Raw genomic sequence first — 24,601 nt, forward strand, 5'->3', positions numbered from 1 at the left:
CAGTACAATCTAGAAGTACGGACTGTAGTTTCAGATGTTTTTACTACTGGCTTTAAGATTGTCTAAGAACTCAGATCCCACATTCATATGCCTCTACTTAGAGTTTACAAGCAAGATATGTGAATTTAGAAAAAGAAACATTTGCTTTCTAGAAAAGGCCAAGTATAATTTCTATATTTAGGACAAAAATGTGAATGAAAGCACCTGCTAATCAGAGAAAGCCTATACACATTAAATATACAGCTTGATATTTACCATGCTTTCACATTTTACTGTTCTGCTCCAGAAAAATACAAAGCCCTCAGTGAATACGCCAAAGCCCAGAGATGTCAGAACAACATGTGCCGAGGCTTTGCTAGCCCAGACTCGATTTGTCCCTTTAGTCACTTGTCATGCCTCTGCAGAGTGCGAGTAGCTCTGGGGCAGGCACCAGGTGCTTTGTGAAAGCGAGGAAACAGAGGCAGCGCAGCCCGGTCAACAGCAGAGCAGTGCAAGTGTGGGAAGTTTATTTCATTAAAATAAGTAACTGCTCTTGTAGCAAGAAAATACTAAAAGCATGTTCAAGTTATAACAATAAAAACTCTTACAACATTAAGAGTACCAATTTTTCATATTCGAATACATAGCCAAACATTCTCCACTTCCATTTTCCATTCTCAAAAATGTAGCCACACATGGGACTGGAGAGCAGCAGGTCAGCTTGTGGTATTTTGAGGACAGGTGGTGGACAGCGGTGGTAAGGCCAGGAAATTGCTGCTGACCTCCTGCACTGAGCGATGATGATGTAAAAAAAAAAAAAAAATTGTAAAAAATTTTTAATTGTAAAAAAAAATTTCCTTATCTCCAGTCTAAATCTACCTCCTTCTATTTTAAAACCATTACCCCTCGTCCTATCACAACAGGCCCTGCTAAAGAGTTTGTCATCTTTCTTATGAATGAAACCATCTTCCCAGAAACCTGACCACTTGGAAATAAACTACATGTATATGTAGCACTGCAGAAACAGATGAGATCAATTAACATGCTCCTTCAACTTACTGCTGTAAATTGACCATTTCTTTGCTTTCCAGCTATAATGTGATCTTTCCTTTTCAATGGCCGAACCAGCCATCGCTTCGCGATTTGATGCGATAGGTAAATGAACTGGTATTGCTCAGAAATCCTCTTTCTGGTTCTCCATCTAAGCAGATTTCAGCAGGGACAAATACTGCTGCATCACAGAAGCTGGGCAAAGAAACTTGTGTACTCTCCTGGTTAGACCGGGTCTGCATCCAGGAGTACAGGCATTTTAGAATTTCACAAGTGATCTTCCCACTGGGGATAAGGGAATAGAAACTAGTCAGTTAAAGAGAAGCAATGGAAAAAAAAAAGCCACGGGGTGGCACTGCAGGTAGGCTGTATTTTGAAACTACTTGGCTGCTTACTCTTTTCCAGGCAAATCAGAGCATATCTAATTGCATCTGTATAATACAGGAGACTGGTTCATTGTTTTTTTCTTCAAGCATTGTATTGTCTAGCAACAAATATCCCTAGAATATAGATCACATCTTAGAAGCAGTACTCTACTGTAGAGTTATCAGGGTATTTTATAAATTAATTAAATGGTATTTAAGAGTATAGCATAATAATGCTATTGTAAAGATACTCTAAGAATTTATAAGTATTTGGGGTTTGTCAGTTCATTTTGAAATAATTTAAGAAAAAACTTCATAAAGCATGTGCATTTTCATATAAAAGCTAAAGAATTTTCATAGTGCCATGACTTTTTATCAATACTGTGATGGCAAAATCTCTGAACAGTTCTCTCTTCCTCTGAAAAGAATGACAGTATTAACTTCTGAGAAAGTGAATGAAAGTCTGTGAAAAAGTCGTAACACTGCATTCAACACTATCCCATCCTTTTAAAACATTTTCCTTCTCATGCATAAAAGAATCATACATCATTTCATCCAAAACAGAAGATTCAGTACAGCAATATTTCAAAGCTAGACTTAGGAGTCTATTTAATCTGCTTTGTTGGCTTTTTCTCCCCAAAATTTCAAATCCCTGGCATTTGAGTTAAAAGCCAGAACATTTGCAAGAAAAGCTATTCCCTTCCCTTTAGTGAAAAAGCTGATTTTCAAAGCAGATTTGGAGGTCATCCAGGATTGCAACAGTTACTCTCCACTCTATAAAACAAAAGGTTCCTTCAAGGTATAAACCTGATATTCCAGTAGATTCTAAACAAACAGATAATATATGACTATGCATGACCATTTTAGTTACCTGAAGTCCTAGATAATTTTAAGTTTTCAATTTGAAAGTATGATTAACAGTAATTTTCTTTGTCAATATTTCTAGTAATAAATGAAAATAGGCAAAAAGTTGTAGTTTAGTTCACCTGTGTTGTATTATAAACTAGAACACTAATTCATCTGCTGCCATTTTTTTTTTACCCTAGAGGGTAAGAATTCCAAAAAAATAGAAAGTTTTATTCCCTCAGACAGAAATTCAAGAGTGGATTGGTAATTGTTTCAACTGTTAAGTAACTATAAACCACTATTTCTGCTAAAAGATTGTTGCTTGTACTTCTTAAACTGTTTGTATATGGGGATTATTTTGCTATTAAATAGTATGGTATTAATATATTGGCAAAGAAATATACCAATATAGCAGTAACTTTAACAGTGGATAAAGCAGATGATTATGAATAGTACTGACTTCTGAAGCTACACAAATTTGATTTGAGCATATTATTTACCTATTTTGCTGACTCTTATACTAAAGCACTTTACATTCTAGTAACCCGTTTCAGAACATGTGCCTGCAAATACCAAATTAACCTGGTAAAATAAATTGATTTTGCTACAAAAAACTCAGTGCCTGGAGTTAGCATCTCTTAAAAATCCTATATTTAATGGAAAGTATTTAAGACCCCCAAAAAATCCCCACCAACCAAGGAAAGTACTTATTACTGAAAAGATTTAGCTATTATTATTTCCTCTGCTTGGGTCTGGAGAGCAAGGGCTTCCAATGAAGTGTCTGCCTGTAGACACTGGCTAACTATACTTACAGCACTTCATACAATAACTTCCCAGTTCATCAATTACATATAACTATAACTTATAACATACTAAGGTCATGTGCTGATGCAGCTAATGGAAGTGGGCTCCACTAATTCCAAATAAAATAAACTAGTTAAGTTAAAAACAGACACTCTAGATGCAATCTAATAGTGCTTCAAATAGGTTTTTTGCCCAACTCTATTGCCACCTATACCATTATTAATAGAAAGCTAAATGGAACTGTACAAATTCAGGAAGTAGGTACTTTGCTCATCAAGGCCATACAAGTGTGGCCTTTGAGAAAGCTGTGTGTAAAGAGATATATGGAGGAAGTAACTAGCATGCCTTCTATTTGAGCTGTTTCCTTCTGCTTTTTAATTTCCTTACTTAAGGCAGAAACGTGTTCATAGTTAATTTGTACATATTTTGCACAGGTTTAGAATAATGCCTCAGGATGGCACTAGATGCAATTAGATTGCTAATTTTGCTAATCATATTGCTAATCATAATTTCAAAACCAGCCAATGCATTAAGATTCCATAGTTGGTCATTAGTAACTTAAATAGCACTTGGTCTATTATACAGCATTACAGAACTTTTCCATTCTAGATGAGAGGTTACACACACTGACTCTCCAAGAGGGGAAAAAAAAAAAAAAATTCACATGCCAAAGAAAGGATCCTGCCAGTCCTTGTCCTGTCTCATCCACTGTAGAACAAAAATTTTAAAAGTTTGTTTTCACATCTCATGTATCTGAGAACTTCATATCTATTTATTTATGCAGATGACTAAGAAGTTCCCTTCATTTTTCAAATATCCTAGAACAGAAGTATTTGTTCAAGAACATAAAGAACAGAAATTAAATGGCTGCATAGCTTTTGTCACTGCAACACAAAATATTTATGTCCAATTCTTAACTGCAATATCACACAATTTTATGCTCTTCTTCAAAAGTGCAATCAATACGTAGTCCAAATTTCTATACAACTCACAGGAATTTAGATATAAGAAAACAAATTTTAAAAAGCAAAACAACCTTCCCACACAACTATTCCTAGCCAGCACTGAGACACATTCTTACATTCCCATGGAAAGTTAACAGTACAAGGAGCATGGCCACTTGTTCCCTTGAGGCCATGCACAACTGAACTATTGGAGAGAGAACAAGTTCTGGTCCCCATCACTTGGGCATACACATAGATCATGGGAACTCATGTTCTCTAGGTCACTTGGCCACACAGCTCTGTGTGTGTCATTTGTTATTTGTTTTTAGAACACAAATGTCTTCCTTTAAATGAGTAACCAATTACCACACGATCAAAAAAAAAAAAAAAAAAACCCAAAAAAAAAAAAACCCAGAAAAGACAAAAATATCTGTGTTACTAGTATGGTATGCTTGACAGCATAAGCTAAAAACATATGCAAAGTTCCTATTTCACTGAACAGTACAAGAGCATCTTACAAGTAGAAATTCTGCCAAATTAAAAACTTAACAGTTTAGACAGGTGACTATTGTTATCAGATCACTCCCAGGAGTCCCAAAAACTACGTTGCAGAAGTCCCATCACACTATGACAATTTTGTCTCTGTCTCTATGACTAAAACTTTGGCTAACTTATTCCATTTTTCTACGGAAAATAAACTTATTTTATCATCTACTTAAAAGAGTGATTAATAACAGCCATCAGGATTATCTAATGGCTTAAAAAGGTATTTCCACTCCTGTATTTTGACTCAGTTTTAAAATGTAGCCTGCATACATAAAGACTACTTCAACAATTTCAGTAGAACTGGGAAGTAAAAGTGCATAGAAAACGGATGTAATCACTTAACTGCAACTACCATAATACATAAGTGGTTTTGTGTTGAAAGTGCTGGGAGAGCCACAAATTCAGTTTTTTAGACAAAGTTGGTCTAGTAGTGACTCAGACATACAGATAGGGATCAGAAAAATAGGCTACCGCTTTATTTGTCACTTCAGACAGGTACAGAGAACCAAAAAAGCTATGACTTACTGCCAGGAGATACCAAAATTCACTAGTCAAATCAGAGATTACAGTATGTAGGCAGAGGAAGCAGACTGCGTGACTCTGGATGCCTTTAGTTTCCTCTTTCTCTTCACAAGGTCCACCGCCCTTGCACCATCTTCTGTATCTAAGGACCAGCCACTGGCTGCACAACCTCACTGGATCCCACTGCTAATCACAGTATGAATTACTACACCACACCTTCTAACTACTCACCAACAGACAGCCTGGCTGAACCCGTTTTCTAAGCAAAGAAAATTAACATGACTAAATAATGGTTCATAAAATACTCCACACCAGCGCACTATTTCTGTGTGTGCAGTCATGTGGTTTCTCAAACTCACCATAACTTTTAGTCTCATAATTCTATTTTCTGCATATTTGCTGATGTGAAACAACAGAGTTGAGCGGAGGATATATCTGTCACAGTAACATTGCAGACTATGTGAAACACTTTTTTAGACCATCAGTTTAAGTACGATCCAGCAGCCTTTAAAAATATTCTATACCATTAGCTTTTTGGGGCCAAAGGTGGCTAATAAGGACACCAGGTAGCTGCTAAAAGCAAAGAATTGTAACAATGACATAAGCTCTAAGAAAACTGCAAGATAAATTTTGCAGCTAGGCTGACCTATAATTTCTGTCTTTTTACTGGTCTTTTTTAGCCCCAATTACATGGCTGCATAACTTTACCACAACTGATGCAAAGTGATGCAGCTAAGTGACTGGTTAAGGAAAAGATACAACCATAGAATCATTTAGGTTGGAAAAAATCCTTAAGATCATCCAGTCCAGCTGTAAACCTAACACTGCCAAGTCCTCACTTTCTTCACTAGAGGGGTGAAACCACTCTTCAGGTTGTCCACTCCTGGTTTTTTGATTTTGGGTTTTTTTTTGTTTATTAATGTATTTATTTTAAAATAAGAAGATCATCCCCACTGGCTCACAGGCAAACTTGCAACATTCTATTGGGTAACACTGGCCAGAAGTCCCAGCCTTCTGTGCTTCTTATGTGAGGGGGCTGGAAGCGAAAAAGAACACAAGCAAACTAGAAACTACAATCTTTCTGCTCTTCTTGAGCCTATGTGAAGCTACACACTGTGGCCAGTATCACCACAGATTCCCAAAGAAGAGTATGTATATTAAGCACACTGGTTTGTGTATTTGGAATCCAAGACACCTAGCCTTCCTTAGAAGCTGCATTTAGAAAAGTGTGTAATCAGAATTAATTTCATGTTTGTCAGATTGTTTCTACTGTTGGCAACAACTAACATTAACAACATATAGAACACTTATGTGAAAATATGCAAAACTTGTAAGATTAAGCTCTAGAAAACAAAGGAAAATGCTTGAACTCAAACACTGTCAGTGAGTATACATATATAAGTATGTGTAAGTATACGTACGTCAACAGAACGAGTCAAATGAGCAAACAGCAATTCTAGTAGTATTTCACCTTCAAGTGAAAGTATTCACCTTCTAGTATCCTTTCACCTGCAAAACACACTCTTGCTTATACGCCACAAGCAAATATCGATGGATGAATGGACAGCTTAATTTCATTAGCACAATGAAACATAATTCCACATATTCACCAATACTAAGGCTTGGTATTGTTACGTCTGGTCTTCTAACCAGAATTTAACATTAGTCTGCCTTAGTAGCAGGGGAGTCCAGTCTTAAGATGTACAGTAGAACTTGTTGATGATACTAGCCTGAAGTTTTTTAGCTTTTTTAAACATGTAAGTACATTGTAAAACTCATGACAGTAGAAACAGAAACAAGCTAACTGTTTGTGAAGACAGAGCAGACCCTTCCCTATGTTTTGGAAAACATACACACAAGCATTGTTGCCAAAGGATCCAGTTACCAGCCTTGGTACGTCATCCTCTTTTATCATGTAGCTCTTTCTGAAAAATCTGAATATTTTATAGCCAAATTCCAACCTGAAATTCCCTCTTACAGTAGCTCAAGGGATGCAAATAATCTCCTTCCTTTCTTGGCATCCTCTGCCTTCAGAAGTGACACCGTTATGTCCAAATCAGATCAAATTAGCAAGTCTAGACATTTTAAGTGACATTAGGCAGACAACATTGCAATCAACCCTTTCAATTCTTTGATATGCCAGTTTCCTCTCTCTCCAGTCTTTATTTCCAAGAAAATTATGATAATATAATACAATATAAAGAAACAAAGATGATCTCAGAACTATCACTGTTACTTCACAGGATTTGCTGTATGCAATTAAGTTTAAAAGCAAGTTGAGTGATCTCTTATACTTGCTACTATTTCAGTATTGCACTAATTGCAACAAGAATCCTTGCACCAGCAGACCATTTTAAAATAGAAGTTGGAATATATCAACCGGGACTATTAAATGCTATGGTATAATGCAAATATTCTACTTAAAAGGCAACTAGCCAAAACAGATCAGGTAAATAAAAACTGGGTTAGGCCAGGTTTGAGTACCTTCCAGCAAATACACTAACTTTTTCTGATGGCAAAGTCAACCATTAACAAGAGGAACCAGTAGTATCCCTGACTGTTGTAGTTTAAAGCCTTCCATGAAGCAGCAAAGACACTATGAAAAATATTCTCCGTCTGGGTTTTTTTTACTCTTTTTACTTATTTTTATTACTATTACTGAGGATCTTTGCATGTCAAAACAGAAGCTTGATTAGTGAAAGAATTAATCAGAATTTATCATCTCCTTGTTCTTAATTTCTTCTTGATTTATTTCCCTGGACACCACCTAGTTTTCTGTTAATTGTAAGGTCAAAGAGGACTCTGTGGAAGCAATAAGCAGCAGGAACTAAATAAACAGAAGACCGGATCTTTAATGCAAATGTGTTTCCTGGAGGAAAGGAGTAAATCAGTGCAGATAATGTAGTACAGAAGCAGGAAAAAAAAGTAAAAAAAAAAAAAAGTCAAATAAAAGTCACATGTTCTAAAACAATCTGTTCAAAAGATTTCTCACTGGAACATAAGTAGCTCTTCAGAACCAGTGCCCTGCTGAGGAATTTACATACTTGCCAAGGTTTAAGTTACTAATCAAAAGCAACAGCTATTTGCTTTGTGAATGGAAAGTTACAATACTTGCTTGAAAATTTTAAAAACAAACAAACAAAAAAAATCAAAATCATTTCAAGGCACAATACAACCTGCACAGTGAGAACTGTCTGTGTGAGTGCATAACTGAGACAAGAACTCCAGAATAAATACATCTCACTTTAGAAGTTTTAAGAAAAGTAACACTGGCAGAATAATTAAGAAGCCTTCAGAGTATTGGACCAGTTCAAATAATGCTTAATGCTTTTCAAATCCACCAGTTATAAGGTCACATTAGGGTAATTCCACAGCATATCTCCTGATAATCACAGTTCTGGCCTACTGAAGAACACCATGTGTTCATATGAACAGTTAGAATTTAAAATTTATCTTTAACAACCATGAGGAATGACTATTTAAAAGTTATATGCATTTTCAAAAAAAACCACTAGTCTACCCTAAACCATTACCTACCCCTATTTGATGAACCACTGCTACAGACACCAATACATCTGATAACTAACAAATACGTTTTCAAATAAATTAGTTTCTGGCCCCAGAAAAGGTTCTCCCTCCATAGAAAGTACGTTATCTCCATATGCAATACGACATCCTCCCAAGTACCTCCAATACAACTCGATCTGTACTACAGAACTCATTGTTTCAAGAAAAAGACATCAATCCTGATTAATTCCTACAACCGTTTAGTACAGGCATGAAACAAATTCAAGATTTTGAGACTTCTTCCTCCTATTCCACCCCTGTGAATAAACAGAAAGAAGCAGATCAGTGAGGCATTACTCCTTCAGAAATACATCCATTAATTGATATTGGCATAGAGTTACAGTTTTAAATCTAAAGTTATTTTATCAGCATTTATATTAAAAACTAACAGAAAGTGCTCCAATAGGTACAAGAGCATCTCACCTCCAGTACTTTTGACTGAATAGTTTTCTAATGTACACAAATAACGTGGCAACTGATTTAAAAAACAGCTCAAACACCAGCAGCATAGCTTGTTTAACCTAACACAACCAGCTCTCTCAACTGCAAAAATTTGTAAGAGTACTGAGTAATGTTCCAGAACAACAGCACTATTTAGCCCTTTAAAGAAGCTGCTATTTCAAACATGCTAGTGTCTGAACAAGATGACTGAAATGTCTTTTAGAACATTGTACTAGACATATTTTTCCTTCGGTATTATGAAGATTTGTTACATAAGCCTAAACAGATCCTGCAACATCCTTCTCTCACAGAACCTCAGTAAAATGTAGATAAGTGATGTTAAATAACAGGAAAGTCATTCTGAATATCAAACTTCATGAAAACTTTAAATTTGGAAAATTATTTTAGAATTCAGTATAAAGCAAAATCAATATTAAAACAATATTACATTTATACTGTAAAGCCTTCAGGAGTGAAGATTCTTTCAAGAGTGAAGCATATCTGCTTTTCCTTACAGTTCTGCTTACTGACTCACCATTGCCAACTTCTCAGTTTCTTATCAGACTCTTTGCTCCTCCACTACATAGGCATGAGCGGCATGGACTGGTTTCTAATCTGATCGATGGTTCGGAGTCTTACTGCAGGAAGGCTAACTCTGCACTTGAGTACAAATACTAAGAGGCTGACAACTCTACTAACCAGTGTAAACTGCTATGCTAAAATCACTCTACCAAAATAGTTCTGGTTTTGAGGACTTATCCCCCCAAAAATTCTATAAAAACAGAGCTAATACTACAGGAACATCAATTTAACCTTTATCCATATACTTATTCTCATCTCAGATCCAGCTACTTCTGCCTAAAAGAAACTTACTTATCTTTCTAAATAATAATCTAGGCTATCCTACAGTGTACTGTTTAGCCTATCAAACAAAAACTCAAAGGAGCTATAAGAGAAATCTAAAAAAAAACAAACCAAAAAAAAGTTAGGAGAAGGAAAGGTCAGAGACTCAGACATCAGCAAGGGGAGAAAGCCACCTGGCCATTTCCAGATGACATTACTAAGTGGACACAACATGAACTGGTAGAGTTTAACAGGCACTCGGGAAACAATCCATATCCCTCTCAGTAAAACACCTTTGGCTTGAATATAGGACAGGGGTTTTCTATTTGTATAGTCTAAGGAACCATGAAGAGATAAAAATAACCACATTATGTTTGTCCTGTTGAATAGGGTATTAAAATAACTGGCAACGTTTTGTTTTAAGTCATGAACTAGAGGTGGATTCACCAGGTCACAACTGGAAACGGAGAACTGCCAGTCCTTGATAAGCATGGCAATTACCATTCTTTTATATACAGGACTACTCAGAGGGAGTACAGCTTCCTTACACAGCAATAATAGCATATCCTTTGATTTATACAGTAGTCCTCCAGCAATACAACCAACATCCTGTTTTCATCTTAAAGTACAGCTGGGCAGTTTCTCTATGGGCTTTATTTATCAGAGTTCCTATAACTGAGTCCCTTCTCATTATGAGAAAGAGCACCCTCCAGTTAGCAGCATTTTATCTTCCTGGTTCTCTCCTCCTAAAAATTCCAATATGGTACCTACCTGATCTACAAAATATGTGGATGTATACTAAATACTTTGAAACAGTGTGACTTAACTTTATAAATATTAACCAAAGAAAGTAACACACTTCTTCCACCCAGGAAGTCATGTAAAAACACCCAAGAAAATACAGAGAAAAAGGGAAAGGACAGAAATACTGCTCAAATGATCTAAGCTGTAAGATCTAATAAAGCCCTTAAAATACACACAAAAATTCCTGACATCTGAAACCATCTGTGTAAATTCTCCCTGGATTTAAAAGTTTTCCCTGAATATAATAGAGAATCTCTGTAAAATGCCTAGAAAAATGTATGTATAAATTTTTTTATTAGCTATTTCTCAGATTGTTTTAAATATTTAATAATTCTGTATCTTGTCTTATCACAACAGCCAGAATCTTGTCAGAAATGTAGTATTTTCCACATTCCTACCCATAAAAGTAACCAGCCAAATAGCATTTTGAATGATTTACATGCTCATACTCTGTAACCATGCAGTAACTCATGAACATGCCATTCACATGTTGTCACGCTTTAGAAATAGAAAGACCAAGAGTACTTAGCTGTTAACCACTGTACTTCTTCAAAACAGTTTTACAAGACATTGTTGCTTGTTGCATACATTAAATCACTGAAAACTTAAGAGGCATGTATTGCTAGTTATATCTACAAGACATTCACATTTTTAACCAGTTTATCTTCAAGCAAGTGGTAAGCATCATGCCAGCAGAATGTTAGGGGAAACAAAAAGGCAACTACTCATATCAATGTAGGGCAAACTTCTTAATTAGAAACTTATGGCCCTGATTCTAGAGCACTAGAGAACCTTGAATTTGCCTACGCTGAAGAGAAAAAGGCCCGAGGTGGGCTAGGTGGTGGGGGTGAAGGCAGACGGATAGGCAAAATTACCACCAACACAGCTACACCAATAGAAGCTTCAGTGACAAGGTGTGTAGGTCAGAACACCTAGACCTGAGCTTCTACTCCTGTCTTTAGCCATAGGAGCTATGTCAGGATCAAGCTGCAGATAGTTAATTTGCTAAAATCTCTCCAAAATTTGTCCCAGTTTCACCAAACTTAAGTGCAGTAGATCGGTTCTTCACAGAATGCTGTTGTAAAACTAAAGTTAACATGCTGAAAAACAGAGTAGTCAATCAATTTGAAAAAAAGAAGTTCACAGGCAGCTATCTACACAGATGACAGAAGCAGAAAGAGATACAAACAAGAAAGCACTGAAATCCAGCTGCAAACTCTGTGAAATTGAGAAGTTCACTCTACTGAGTAAAACTCTAAGTGCCAGTAACAAGCCCCATCGACCTCTCCTGAGTGCCATATTTTCTCTCCCCTGGTAAGTAAGGGTTGGGTTTCAAATGCTGGCCAAAGGAAAAAATCCTTAGAAAGAACTCTGGGTTTATACCAGAGAAGAGATTTGAGTCCTGGCTAATGGCCATCCAGCTGTTCTTTTGATACACAAAGTGACAATGACCAGAATTTTTAGAATTTTTATTACACGGATATAAAGTCACTACCATAGCGCTGCTAGCTTAAAGCAGAAAGGCTCTCTTTGGATCCAGAAATTCAAAGCTGACACTTCAAAAACATCCCCAAACGAAAAGAATATTCCAAGATGAATACAGGCAAGGGAAGAGGGCCTAAAGCAACAAAAGCCTTGCCTAACCTTAGAAAGAGAAAAAGGAATTACCTCAGACTTGTGATTACAAACAGCTTATCACTGACTTCCTCTAACTGAAGAAAAGGACATAAAGAAGCTGCAACAAACTTACCCCACCAATGCAACAGCAAACCTGCTCCATTCAGAAGACATTGAAACTTCCTGCCACCTAGACTGTCCGTAAGAGAGGAAGATAGGTATGCAATCTCTGTTAATTATTTGACTACTATTAAAAAAACAAAACAAAACAAAACCCCAAAGGGCAGGGAAGAATGAATCTCCATATCCAGTGCCAGATCTCTGAATGAATCAGTTTCTCTCATAAAGAGTCACCAAACCACTTCTTACTGCCACTTAAATATTTAACTAAAAATATTTGTTAATCAAAGCCACAGATAAACACAATAGCTCATAATACTGGTACAGCTATGTCAGTTCGAGGATGTGATACATGTTTCTGACGGATCTCACTTTACTGTCAGAAGGCAAAAGTTTTTTAGTGGATTGAGCTTAACGACTGAATTTTTACAACTTCAACAAATGCTATTTCATGTTTAGCTATCCTTTCCTATCTTTCATAAAGTATCACATGCTCTTCTACAAACAGACTGGAGATCTTTCTACCATGTTGAGCATTTATTCACATGATACCACAAACTGACTTAAGGAAACATTTACTTTCAGCGTATGACTAAAATGTGAAATGTGATTGACAGAATGTGGGAGAGGCCAGTAACTGTAGATAGAGTTTTCCAGATCTCACTGGTTATTTTGTTTTTAAATTAAAAACTCATAAAATGAGTACTTCTAATCTTGGACCTATTGCTTACCTGTAACAGAAGAAGTCTTTACATATTCAATCATTTTCCTTTCTGAGAGTATGTTTTTGGCAAAAGAAATGCACACTTCTCAAATAATGAGGGTAGGATTTGCAAAAGTATTTCTATCTTAAGTTGCTAAAGTTCTTCCAATGGCTCTGACAAACGTTTACAAAAAAAAAAAAAAAATTCACTGGGCACTTCATTTCCTACTACAGATCTCTGCACCACAAACAGGAAGAGGGAGCATCAGCTTGCTGGAGTATAGGCCGATCTCATTCAGGAAATCTGAAAGAAAATCCAGTTGTTCTTCTCCAGTGGAGACGGCATGCAGGACATCGGTCTCTTCCACAGAGGGATAGAGCTTTGACTGACACCACAGATCTTTTCACAAGAGCACTCAAGTCAGGATAATGAGTAATTTTAAAGTCTCCATCTGCACTCAACATGCATAAAATATTGCTTAACATTGTATAGGATGAAACATCAGCATTTATATTATGTGTCATTATTTCCTAACATTCTCAACGTTACTATAACAATTTATTCTGGATTAGTTGCTGGCAAGCAGTCTTGAAAAAAAAAAAAAAAAAAAAAAATCCTGTAAACCCGTCAGTTGGCAGGCTTTACATATTGGAGCTATAGATTCCAGGAAAATTTTGGGGTAAGTAAAAGCAGGAAGAAAAAAAATTTTAAAAAAACCAGAAGCCTGTTAGCAGTATCTTAAAGAACACCATCAGAAAGAAAAAGTAAGAACCAAATGATTTGTTTGAGTATTTCTAAAATTGTCTTTACAAATCCCATTTTTTTTTCCTAAAGTAAGTAATTGTATATTTTTAAGGTGTAATTTAACATTTACCATTCACTGCATTTCCCTCCTTCTCCTTCATTCATTTGAGATTTATGGGTAAAGAGGCATTACAGCAGAGTATTTTGGGAGGAAGACTGGAAAGTTTGTAAGGATGTTTGGGCATTGGAAATATGAGAACACTCAAAGAAAGACACTTAGAAATAAGATTGAGATTCCAACAGCTCAGACAATGATGTCAGATCCTTATTACTTCTCCAAAACAAGCTGCTTCAGATTCTCTCCTATCCCCCTCATTATTGACAATCAGCTCTGAAGGAGTGCTTTTAAAATGCTTTGGTTTTCCGTACCTTCTAGATTTTCACCTTGTTTTTCTATAAAAGTGAACAGGCATTGCCTGGTGTGCTGAGACGATCTCAATTATACCTATGGGGGGTCGGGGAGTGGGGGGCAGGATACTTGCCCTACTCTGCAGAACAATCAAAACAAAACCCAAAGGTTACCTAGATTTCAAAATCCTCTGATGCCTGTACATATCCCCTTGGAAGAAACACAGATCACTCTCCTCATCCCCCAACAAACCCAACCAACAAGAAACAAAGGAAGCATTAAAGAGCTGAAGGAATAAAGACACATCTGACTCAGTTTAATCAGTTCATTGCTACAACAAACATCCTGATAACCTGTCATGCAGACATCAAATTAAATATATCTAATTCTGAGGAAGGACAGCACATGACACGTTAAGAAAATTACTGCTATCGGCTCAACAAAGTCCTGAGTAAACTCTGACTTAGCTGAAAGGAGAAAAATAATAAAATAAATCTTATTTCATGTCTCTAGCTATCGCTTCTGTATTAAGATCTCAGCTCCAAGTCCTGCAATGTCTAAGGCATTACTCAACCACATAAGCGAGCAGATGAGACCAGCATCTGCAAAGACAGCCAATGACCCCTTGTTAAAGCGCCATACGAAGGGGCCTGGGAAACTCTTCTCTTAAACACTGTAGCAAAAATAGTCTCCACGCCCACCTAAATACAAGGGATTAAGATGCATTAACCTAGGCAAAATGTGATACATAATATTTCAACACAAAGTCACATTTGGTAAAAGACAATTCTATAGTTTTCAGGGTGAAGTCAGGGGAAGAGAAATCAGATACAAGCAAAATGGGGCACAGGAGAAAAAAAAAAAAAAAACAGATGAAAGGACCAAGCTGAAGGCCCAGGTTCTTTGTAAATCTCAAAATTTAAAAGAACACACAAAACCAGAATCCAAAAAGCTAAAAGTGGGAGTAGTCTATGAAAAGAGTTTAAGGGCAGGGTCACACATTGCAAAACAGTTTAAGGTAGCAGGAGGAAGGAATCTCCTCCCCGCATAAAGGCTTAAAAAAACAAACCAACCAACCCAAACCTCAAGTGTTGTCTTCAAGAGCATCTGCTACCAATAAAAACAGATGGGGAAAGACCACTGTAGCTTCCATATGTTAAAAACCACAACGGTTAAGGTACCTTAGGAATTGTTACAATTCTTCAAAGTTCCCAAGCATGATCCATGAGAAAGGCATTTAGAAAAGAAGCAGTAGCACATTGAAGTTTAAGACTGAGCAAAACAGGACTTTCTCCAAATAGTGAGTACTTTAAAAACTGAATAAGGTAAAAATAGCTCAAGGAGGGTGCCAAGGATGGAATTTGTGAGGCTGCTTTGTAGTGTGGGTGGAAGGAGAGGATCAAAATCACAGGCAAAGGGAAGTGACAGACCATGAATCAGAGACCAGCAGAGGATACAAAAACGTTTATGTCTGGAGACTTCATAGAGCACATGGAGAAAACAATAACTCTCAAAAAATGAAAGTTTGGGAATATAAGGACAACTTTAAACACATAGCAGCACCTGATTTTCGAGGAATTAAAGTTTCTGAACTACCAAAAAAAAAAAAAAAAAAAAAAAAAAGAGATAGGAAGAGAAAGAAAAACAGTTTGGCAAAGCCCAGATTTCTGTCATGGCTTGAATTTCTGATTTTACACAAACTCCTGAAAATAATCACAAATTCCACCTCTGAAAATTCCACCCACTACACAATCACAATCAACTAACTTGTTGTCTGTCTCACAAACTAAAGAACTAAAAAACCATACATCCATCCAAATACTTTCTACGCTCACAAAGCCAGAATAGTTTTGCATTTAATTCTGCACAACATGCATTTTTAATGAAAAGAACAAAAGGGTTAAGTCCATGAAGTCCATAGCTAGTCGTGAAGAAACATGTACTTCATTTTTGCCTGAAGGGGTTACAGCCCAGCATGATGAGTTGTAAACATTCGTTTTCTCAATTTTGTTACTAACAGACATTTTGTCTCCTCTGTTTTGGTTTTTTTTTTGACTAGATCCAAACACAAAACATTGCTCCTCCCAAGTGAAAAATGCTTTCAACATCGCTGTGACATAGACAGTTAAACAATAGATACCTCAGTAGATTATCCTACCCGCAGTATTATGTCCAGTTGTTCTGTCAGTCTGGCTTGGCAGTACAGGACTGCACTAGGTTTTACAAAGGTTAAGAGCAACATAATGATACTTAACACATGGTAAAATGGTAAATGAGGAAAACCAAGCTTGACACACTGTATTCTTCCCTATTGCCCTTCTAATTACCTTGATATCTACATTTACAAGTACCCAGACAATAGTAACACTAAGTATCCACAGCTACCCTACTGATGGGCCCATATCCGGGAACATTGTTATTTAGCCCACTTCAATCAGCAAAGCTCCCAGCATGTCAAACTGGGGTGGGGCGGAGGGGACCAACAAACCAAGTCAAATTGGATGCAACATATAACAAAAAACTAATTCATTTTATGAAAAGAATAGAAAAAGCAGTCCCTCCAGGCAACTTTGTCAATAACATGTTTGTATTATAGGGACAACTGAAAGAGATGCCTATGCTTTTCCCATACCAAAACATTTAGAAGTTACCTGCTAAAAACCCATGTACAGAGCCTTAGCCTTTGGAACAAATGCATCTGAAGGTCTGACATGAAAGCCAGGTAAAATACCAAAAGTTAACATTAATTACCACCACGGAACCAAGGCCTACGAAAATAATGACATTTTAAAAACAATAAATCAATATCCAGGAATATTAAATTGGAAAGGGATTTGATTTTTAAGAAAAACACCCATGTTTCCAATGCTGTTATTTTGAGATAGAGTGGTGTGGGTTTTTTTTTAATTAAGACAGTATCACTTTGTAGGCGATATGTAGGGCAAAGAACAAAAACTGTACCATTCTTGGTATGTGAGAAAAATTCAAGCTCATGATGTTTCTTGTTTAGCATAGAGTGATTATTTGCACTATTTGGGAAGAAGAAGAGGTTTGTCTGTCTGTTTTTAAATAGGATTGATCTATATTTTCCAAACCAAGTAGCTATATTTCCAGAACAGAAATAAAATTCAAAGGAATGCACAGAAAGTACAGCTTGGAAGCTATTTCTTCAATCAAAACATCTGTAGGACTAAAGCTTCCAACAAAACCAGTGCTTTCTCACAGAAGAAAGCTTATGTCTAGCTAAAAATATTAATGCGCTCTATTTTCTTTAACTGAAAATAGCAATCTTGACAACCCTAGTCTTGCAGCACAGTCGACATATATGCAAGCTCCCCAGGGAGACATTTCATAGATAGCTTAGGGATCCATCCTTTAACCACCTACAGCACTCTGATTGTTTACAACCACCAAAGGACACAAAAACGTACACGCCTCTTTTGAGCCAATAAACAACAAATCCAGGAACTCTCAATGCTGTAAAGATTCCCATGGTATTCCACTTCTGATGCATAAATTTTTTTTCTTAAATTGTGAAAAAAAAAAAAAAAAAGCACATTTATCCACTAGTCCATCATCATGCAGATTTTAAGTCAGAATACATCTACTGCAAATCAAGTTAGTAAATGTGTAAGTTCAATTTCATACAAAGAGCTGCATTGTTAATTGTGGGACCTTACCTTAGGAGAGAATTCAGGTGAAACCTCAAGTTTTTAATTGGTTGTTACAGCTCAAAACAGCAGGGGGTGGTTTCCCCCTTGAACTCTCCATTGTCGCATGCTGCACAGTCAGAGTTTCCTCTTCATTGTGCTAATGCTGGGCATGGCCACAGAACTCTACAGGAATCTAGGAGCCAACATCTCAGCTTCTTGTCATCCTCTAATGCCCTGACGTCAACTCTCTTGAGTTTTAGAGCAGTACACAGGGGCAGTAAATACTCACAGTAAAGAGTAACTCTTTCTCAAACAGCAGGCAGTTACATGAATCTAAGGCAGAGCAGCAGGTCAGCTGCCGGGGAAGCCAGTGAGAGCTAGGTGAAGAGGAAAGAAAGCAAACAATCTGATCTGCTTTAACTTGCAGGCAGCCATAAAAGAGAACACTCTGCACTACTTGTACCTACTACACCAACACAGCAACTCATCATATTGACTTGTTCATTTCAAGAAAAAAGAAAAAAAATTGTTTTAGTTATTTAGCAGGTGCTAACATTGCTACAACTCCAATGGCTCGCTGGATAATTTGGCATCTGCTGCTCCCTGGCACACATAAAACTACAACAGTGGCAGCCAGAAACAACAGTCAAGCTAGAAAAGACTTGCACACTTAGAAACTTTCTTCCAAGCTACAGTCAGAAGGACTTTCAGACTGGACTTCATGAAGGGAGATCTATTTAGATGTTGCCCCATTACAGGAGAAACCATTTGTGACTTTAAAATACTCCTAGCAAGTTGATTTATCTGTCAGATGACAGGAATCCTGCACAGATCTTCAGCCTCTCTGAAATCTCAGCTTTTGGTCCCCTATGATGAGCTCTTCTCTTCTTCGACTCAACACATATGTGCCTACTCAACATAAACAGCGATCTTCAGGTTTACATAAACACTGTAATCTCCTTTAAAGTTCACAAAAAAAAATAATCCAGTAACAATAGAAAAAAAGAACCTACTCTAAGACTGAAACCCACCATCCTGTCCCAAGCACTTTCTGCCCTCAGATGCTTTTGATACCTCACTGCCGACTAGCTCTCACTTTTCCTTTTCACAGGATACCACCACACTTGGACAAAGCTTTGAAATTTCTCTATTTGTTTACTACCCTCCCACACATTTTTTTCACCCTAGTATCCACATTCCTCAACCCCCTAATGTTTCCTTGATCTCATTCCCACAGCAACACACTCCAACAGTGAACATTACCACTGACTACTCAACAGGCACTCAGCTATGACTTCAGACTTGACAAAGTTTGAGTAATCAAACCAGCTTCTAAATACAGCATTCAGTCCATGGCATCACTGTGTCATGCAACTATCTGACATTGCCTTGGTTAAGGCTGATACATTAAAAAGAATAACAGAAACACGTCCAGAAGTATTACATGTATGTTCAGAACTCAGTTGGCAAATTACCCCCTAGAATGAGAAGCATTCAAGTGGCTTCTGATGGGGATCCACCCACGAAGGAGCTAACTCCCTGTTTCAAACATCCAACAAACTCTATTGTCAAAAATTCTCTAAGTTCTTTCCATTTTGTTATTGCTCAATTAGTTGATCTTCATCGGGGCATGGGGGTAAGAAAAAAAAAAAAAGAGCTATTTATCTTGAAGTCCTCAGTCTAAGAGATAAAGCATATCTAAGACTGGACCGGTTGGTAGAGCCATGCCAGCCTAACTTCTGACCCTAGTCAGCACTATCATTCAGTATCACAAGCACAAAAGGTTTTGCATTTATTCATAAGTATGCACATACAATAATGCAGCACAGAGAGAAACAGCAACAGCTAGTTCATTGCAAGTTAAAAATGTAGTTTCAGCCCTGACCTAAATTTCACCAAACTGACCAAATTCAGACACACTGCTCCCCCATCCCTAAATCTGCTGCTGTGGCTTGGCAACAGAAAGCTCGGTTTGAAGCTATTGCAACACTTTCCATCCCATTCCACACTCCACAACAGGGAGGACTTTCATTAATATTTGAACAAACCTGTGGCTATGCTGTGAACTGACTCAACTGACAATATGGAAGAGAGAAAGAGAGTTCAAATCAGTATTCTAAGTTTGATGCCAGACACTTCTCAACAGCTGATGTCTCCAGAGATCCGTAACCTGATTGAAATGACTTAATAAAAACTCAATGGCTACGTACACAAGAGAAACGCTAAATTTCTTGTTCTTTCTGAAAACATCTCTCACTTCCTCAGACAGCCCTAACCATGGGAAAAAGACTTTTCTCCTGTTCTTCTTATTAAATTTTTCAAATATATTAACTAGGCCAAGCAATCAGGGAATGGGAGCATGCAGACACACGTGAAGAGTGTTTCTGGCAGTAAGCTAACCAAAGCTGTTTGGCTCTGTCTCCCCGCCCCCCATACAGCCATCTCTACCTTCAGCCCCTGGAGAGCAGAGAGAGTATCTCCTAAGTATTTTCCTTAGACACAAAAAGGAAGTGATTAAAAAAAGGGGGTTTACTTAGCTAAGCAGGTCAGAAGCTGTTATTTTGAAAGTAAGAAGCATACTGCTTTAAATACGATTTAAGGGAACAAATGAAATAATGTAAAATTATCAGAAACTTACTAGAACTGAATTAAAAGCAGACCTCAATGCGCATTCTACTATTTCAAAATAAAACAATCTTTCATTTACCAAAATCCAAATTTGCTCCAATATTTTAACAGCATATTAACTTACAATACAGTTCTTCACGGCAAAAGCCTGTATCAGCTAGTGAAATCTACTCGTTAATGTAAAAATTTATTTACTCCAGGGTACAGGATTTCTACTCAGCAACAGCAGGAAAACTGTTCAAGAGGCAGGATATCAACCACAGACACTTTTTTTTTTCTTTTAAGTATTAAAACACACATTTTCCTATCATCTCATAAACACAGCCAGTTCAGCTCTGTGATGAACAGGAGCAGTCTGTGTCAACTGGCCTGGCAGGAGCACATTGCCATGAGTGCTGCTCAGACTCAAGGCAAGAGATGAGCTATAAAATGTTATAAAATGTCCAGCCAGTTACTAGGCACACCTCTTATTCACAATATTCCAAAAAATTCCAGCCCGCTACTGGGCACACCTCCTATTCACCATATTCCAAAAAAATCCTAGCCAGTTAACGGGCACACCTTCTATTCACTATGTTTAAAAAAAAAAAAAAATCCAGCAGAGGCTGTATTTTTAAAAAACTTTACTGATTTAGCTTGATTGTACAATGAGAATAATACTGGCATATTTTCCCCCCAATTCAAACAAACATTTTTATCTATAACTGGTTTTAATAAACAATTTTTCAACAGGAAAGCATAATCCCTCATGGAAAAAAAAAATTGTCTTCCAGAATATAAGTACAGGATCCTTTCAAAGCTTGTCCTCATAGAACTGATTACAAAATTCTATATTGAAGAGCCACCAATGATTAAGTTATAAAGAAGTTCCAAGGCTAAATAAACATCAGTGCTTGAAAACTCACAAAACACCTTTTAACAACTCTAGCCTTCTTGGCAGTTAACATGAACAGATTTTCTCAGCTGTGAAGAGTTATCAGCAATTACACCACATAGCTTCACACAGTGATGTGAGAACACATTTACTGGTAAACAGTATTCAGCTGCAAATTAACAACATTCTCCACCTGGTTACACAGGTTAAGAAGAGATATAATGCTGTATTGTATCATTTGGTGACTCATTTAAAGAAAATTGCTATTTCAACTGAAATTCTTCCCAGTTGCACAATTTTTCCTATAATCTCTGAGAGAGAAATGCAGTACTGCTTACTATTCAAAAATGTATCTGTGGATCATTTTCAGTAAACTAGGAGTTGCTGTTTTTGCTGGTATATCCAGATTTTTCCTCAAATCCAGCATTTGGATGAGCAAATGAGACCATCTTCAGGAAATAACTGTCTGCCAATAAAGAATCCTTGTTGTAACAAGAAAGGAATGGTAAACTGATTTCTTAAGTACCAAGTCATATGGGAACAGATGATAAAAGGCCTAAAAATACATCTGCAGGGCTAACGCAAATGAGCACTGCTGTTAGCTACACATTTCTCAAAACTGCAATGCGAATGCTGACAGATGCTTGGAGTCACATTAAGGGAACACACTACTTTTCCTGACTTCTCTAAGTCAAGCAGCAGCCAACATTCAGTATAACCAACAGCTTTATGGCAGGCGACAGGCCTAGAGAAGCTGTCAGAACAACTAAAATTTTAATTGTGCCTTTTCGCTTGTTTTCATGTTCCTGCCCACAAGTAAAGCTAAGGACCTTCAACACATATTGTTTCAGTCACTTCCTAACCTGGTATCATGCTCCATTATCACACACTCAGTCCTTTCAGCTGTGCTTACGTACCCAAAGTCTTAAACATGTGGTAATTATCTATACTGTAATTGTACCTTCTACATTGATTAACAATACAAACTTCATTTCTCAATGGCCATACATAAACGTGGAACTGCCACAAGACCTGAAGTGAATAAGTACCCCTCCTCTATGAGCCTTCCATGTTCACTACAGCCATGACTTGAAACTGATCTGATTACTACTGCAAACACTACAGTGAATGAGCACCAGCTGCACCTGTTTATCTTGGAGTCACCTGGCCAGAAAGCCAACAAATCAATTTTTGCATATCATATGGAAGCTTCAAGAAAGTCTTGGTGTTAAAAAATACACTCACCATGTATTTTGTCCCTTCTACTGACAGATAACTCAAGCAGCCTTGTCAGTATTTTGGATCCCTTCAACCTCCTGATGGAGTTATTGAGTGAATTAGCTTTCTTCAAACACACCTGACTCAAAGGGAAGCCTTCCTCCTCCTCCTCCTGACGTACAGCTGGGGTAGTTTTACTTAGATTTAAAACCAAAGTCTTTGAAGTTAGGTCTTCTGACAGATTACAAGCAATTCATCAGTGGAGCCTAACATTTCAAAACAAACAAACTCTTTTGCTTCTCCCAACAAATGCTGGTTATTTTTTTTTTCTCTTCCAACGTGGGGAATTACCAAAGTACCGGGAAGCGCCCAGCTTCCCCACATGGCTACCGCCGCTTTTACTCAGAGGTGAAAGTTGCCATAGGCACGCCTCAGACACGGTCAAACCGGCAAACCTGGGGGTTCAGAGGTTCCAGAGAGGAGCCGACCCCCGCAACGAAGTGCTCCGCGGCAGACACTGCACTGGCGGTTCCTCCCTGCGCTGCAGCCGGACGGCGACGCCGGCGGGCAGGTTACGGCCCGTCCCCGCGGCGAGGGCTGGCGGTGCCGCCCGCACACGCACGCCACTGCTCAGCCAGGCACCGCCGAGGGGGGCGCCGGCCACCCGACGGGCTCGTCTCGCCGCAGAGCCCGCCGTCAGCCCGGGGAGCCAGCCGCGACGCCGTCGAGGCTCAGGGGATGGCGCTCTACCCGCTTGTTCCCGCCGCGCCGGCAGCCGTTTAACGGTCGCGCTGCTCCTTCTGCCTCCCGCTCGGCCAGGGCGCTGCGGTCCCGCGCGGGGCTTCCGCCTCGCTCCCTCTGCCGCCGATGCCAGGGGCAGGGGCGCGCACACACGCTCGCCCCCCGGCGCTGGCGAGCCGCCTCTCGCTCCTGGTTGCCTGCCAAACGTCGCACCTCGCACCGGCCTCCCTGCCCCGAGCTGCCCCCTCGCACCTCGCCTTACCCGGCCGCCACTCCGGAGGCGGGGGTCGCCCAGACACACCCCCCCCCCCGCCCCGCGGGGTGAGCTGTGCTTACCCCAAGGGCGGCGGGACGGCCGCCTGCTGAGCGCGCCCGTCCATGCTGGCGGCTGAGGGAGCGCCGGTCGGGTCCCCGGGGCTGGGCAGGCGCAGCCGCCGGGATCCAGCAGGGCGGGCACAGCCGCGGCTCCCCGCCTCACCTGCTCGGGGTGGGCGGAGGGAGGCGGCCCTGCGCTGCCCCCCGAGCCCGGCGATTCCCCGCTGTTTACAGCGCGGCCGTGGGGCTCCTTCGCGGGGCGGCGGCGGCCACGCAAACGGCTCGGCCGGGCTGCCTGCGCCGGGACGGCCGCTCGCTGAACCACACCTTGGGCGGAGGGGGAGAAAAAAAAAACCACAAAAGCAAAACAAAAACTTCGCGGCGAGAAATTTGAAACGCGGAACCTTCCCCACTCCGGCACCCGCGGAGAAACAGAGGCTCCCTGTTCCCTTCCCAGCTCCTCCTTCCCTCCCTCTCTCGCTGCCCGCCCGCCTCCACGCACCCGGCTCTCCCTCCAGCGGCGGCCCGACGCCCGGCCGGTGCGGGGACTCCGCTCGGCCCCGGCCGCGGGCTGTCAGCGGCCGGCGGGGGCAGGGCCGCTCCTCTCGGCTGGAATTTTCCTCTCCCCGAGCAAAGCGTCCCGGCGGCCGCCTGGGGCTCAGCCCTTCCCCATTCCAGCCACCAGGGCGCGGGGCGAAATCCCCGCAGGTGGGGCGAGCCCGGGCGGCCGGACCCCGCGCCCTCAGGCGAACTGCGAGCAGAGCTGAGCGATCAGAGCGCGGCCGCCCCGCGCCCCGGGGACCTGTCCCGGGTGCCTGCGCTGAAGCTGGCACTGCACCAGAAAACACAATTCTTTATGCAGGTAAT

The 24,601-nt window shown here is 39.4% G+C and overlaps 1 protein-coding gene across 3 annotated transcripts in view; it reads right to left on the bottom strand.

The window, feature by feature from the left end:
• The window catches only part of COBLL1 (cordon-bleu WH2 repeat protein like 1), a 90,081-nt gene extending 65,732 nt beyond the window's left edge, over positions 1-24,349 (bottom strand). For 2 of the 3 annotated variants that reach the window (XM_086751328.1, XM_086751327.1), the window contains exons 1-2: positions 24,237-24,349; positions 23,756-24,061 (exon numbers count right to left, since the gene is read on the bottom strand). In XM_086751328.1, coding sequence (XP_086607454.1) covers positions 23,756-23,799 — 44 coding nt within the window. In that variant the 5' untranslated portion in view covers positions 23,800-24,061; positions 24,237-24,349. Of the gene's footprint in view, positions 1-23,133; positions 23,306-23,755; positions 24,062-24,236 lie in introns of those variants that run through there. The other variant, XM_086751329.1, reaches the window with a different exon arrangement.
• Positions 24,350-24,601: the final 252 nt, after the last annotated feature.

Source organism: Chlamydotis macqueenii, chromosome 6, assembly GCF_036417535.1.
Source record: "Chlamydotis macqueenii isolate bChlMac1 chromosome 6, bChlMac1.mat, whole genome shotgun sequence".
In the NCBI taxonomy this organism is placed as follows: Eukaryota; Metazoa; Chordata; class Aves; order Otidiformes; family Otididae; genus Chlamydotis; species Chlamydotis macqueenii.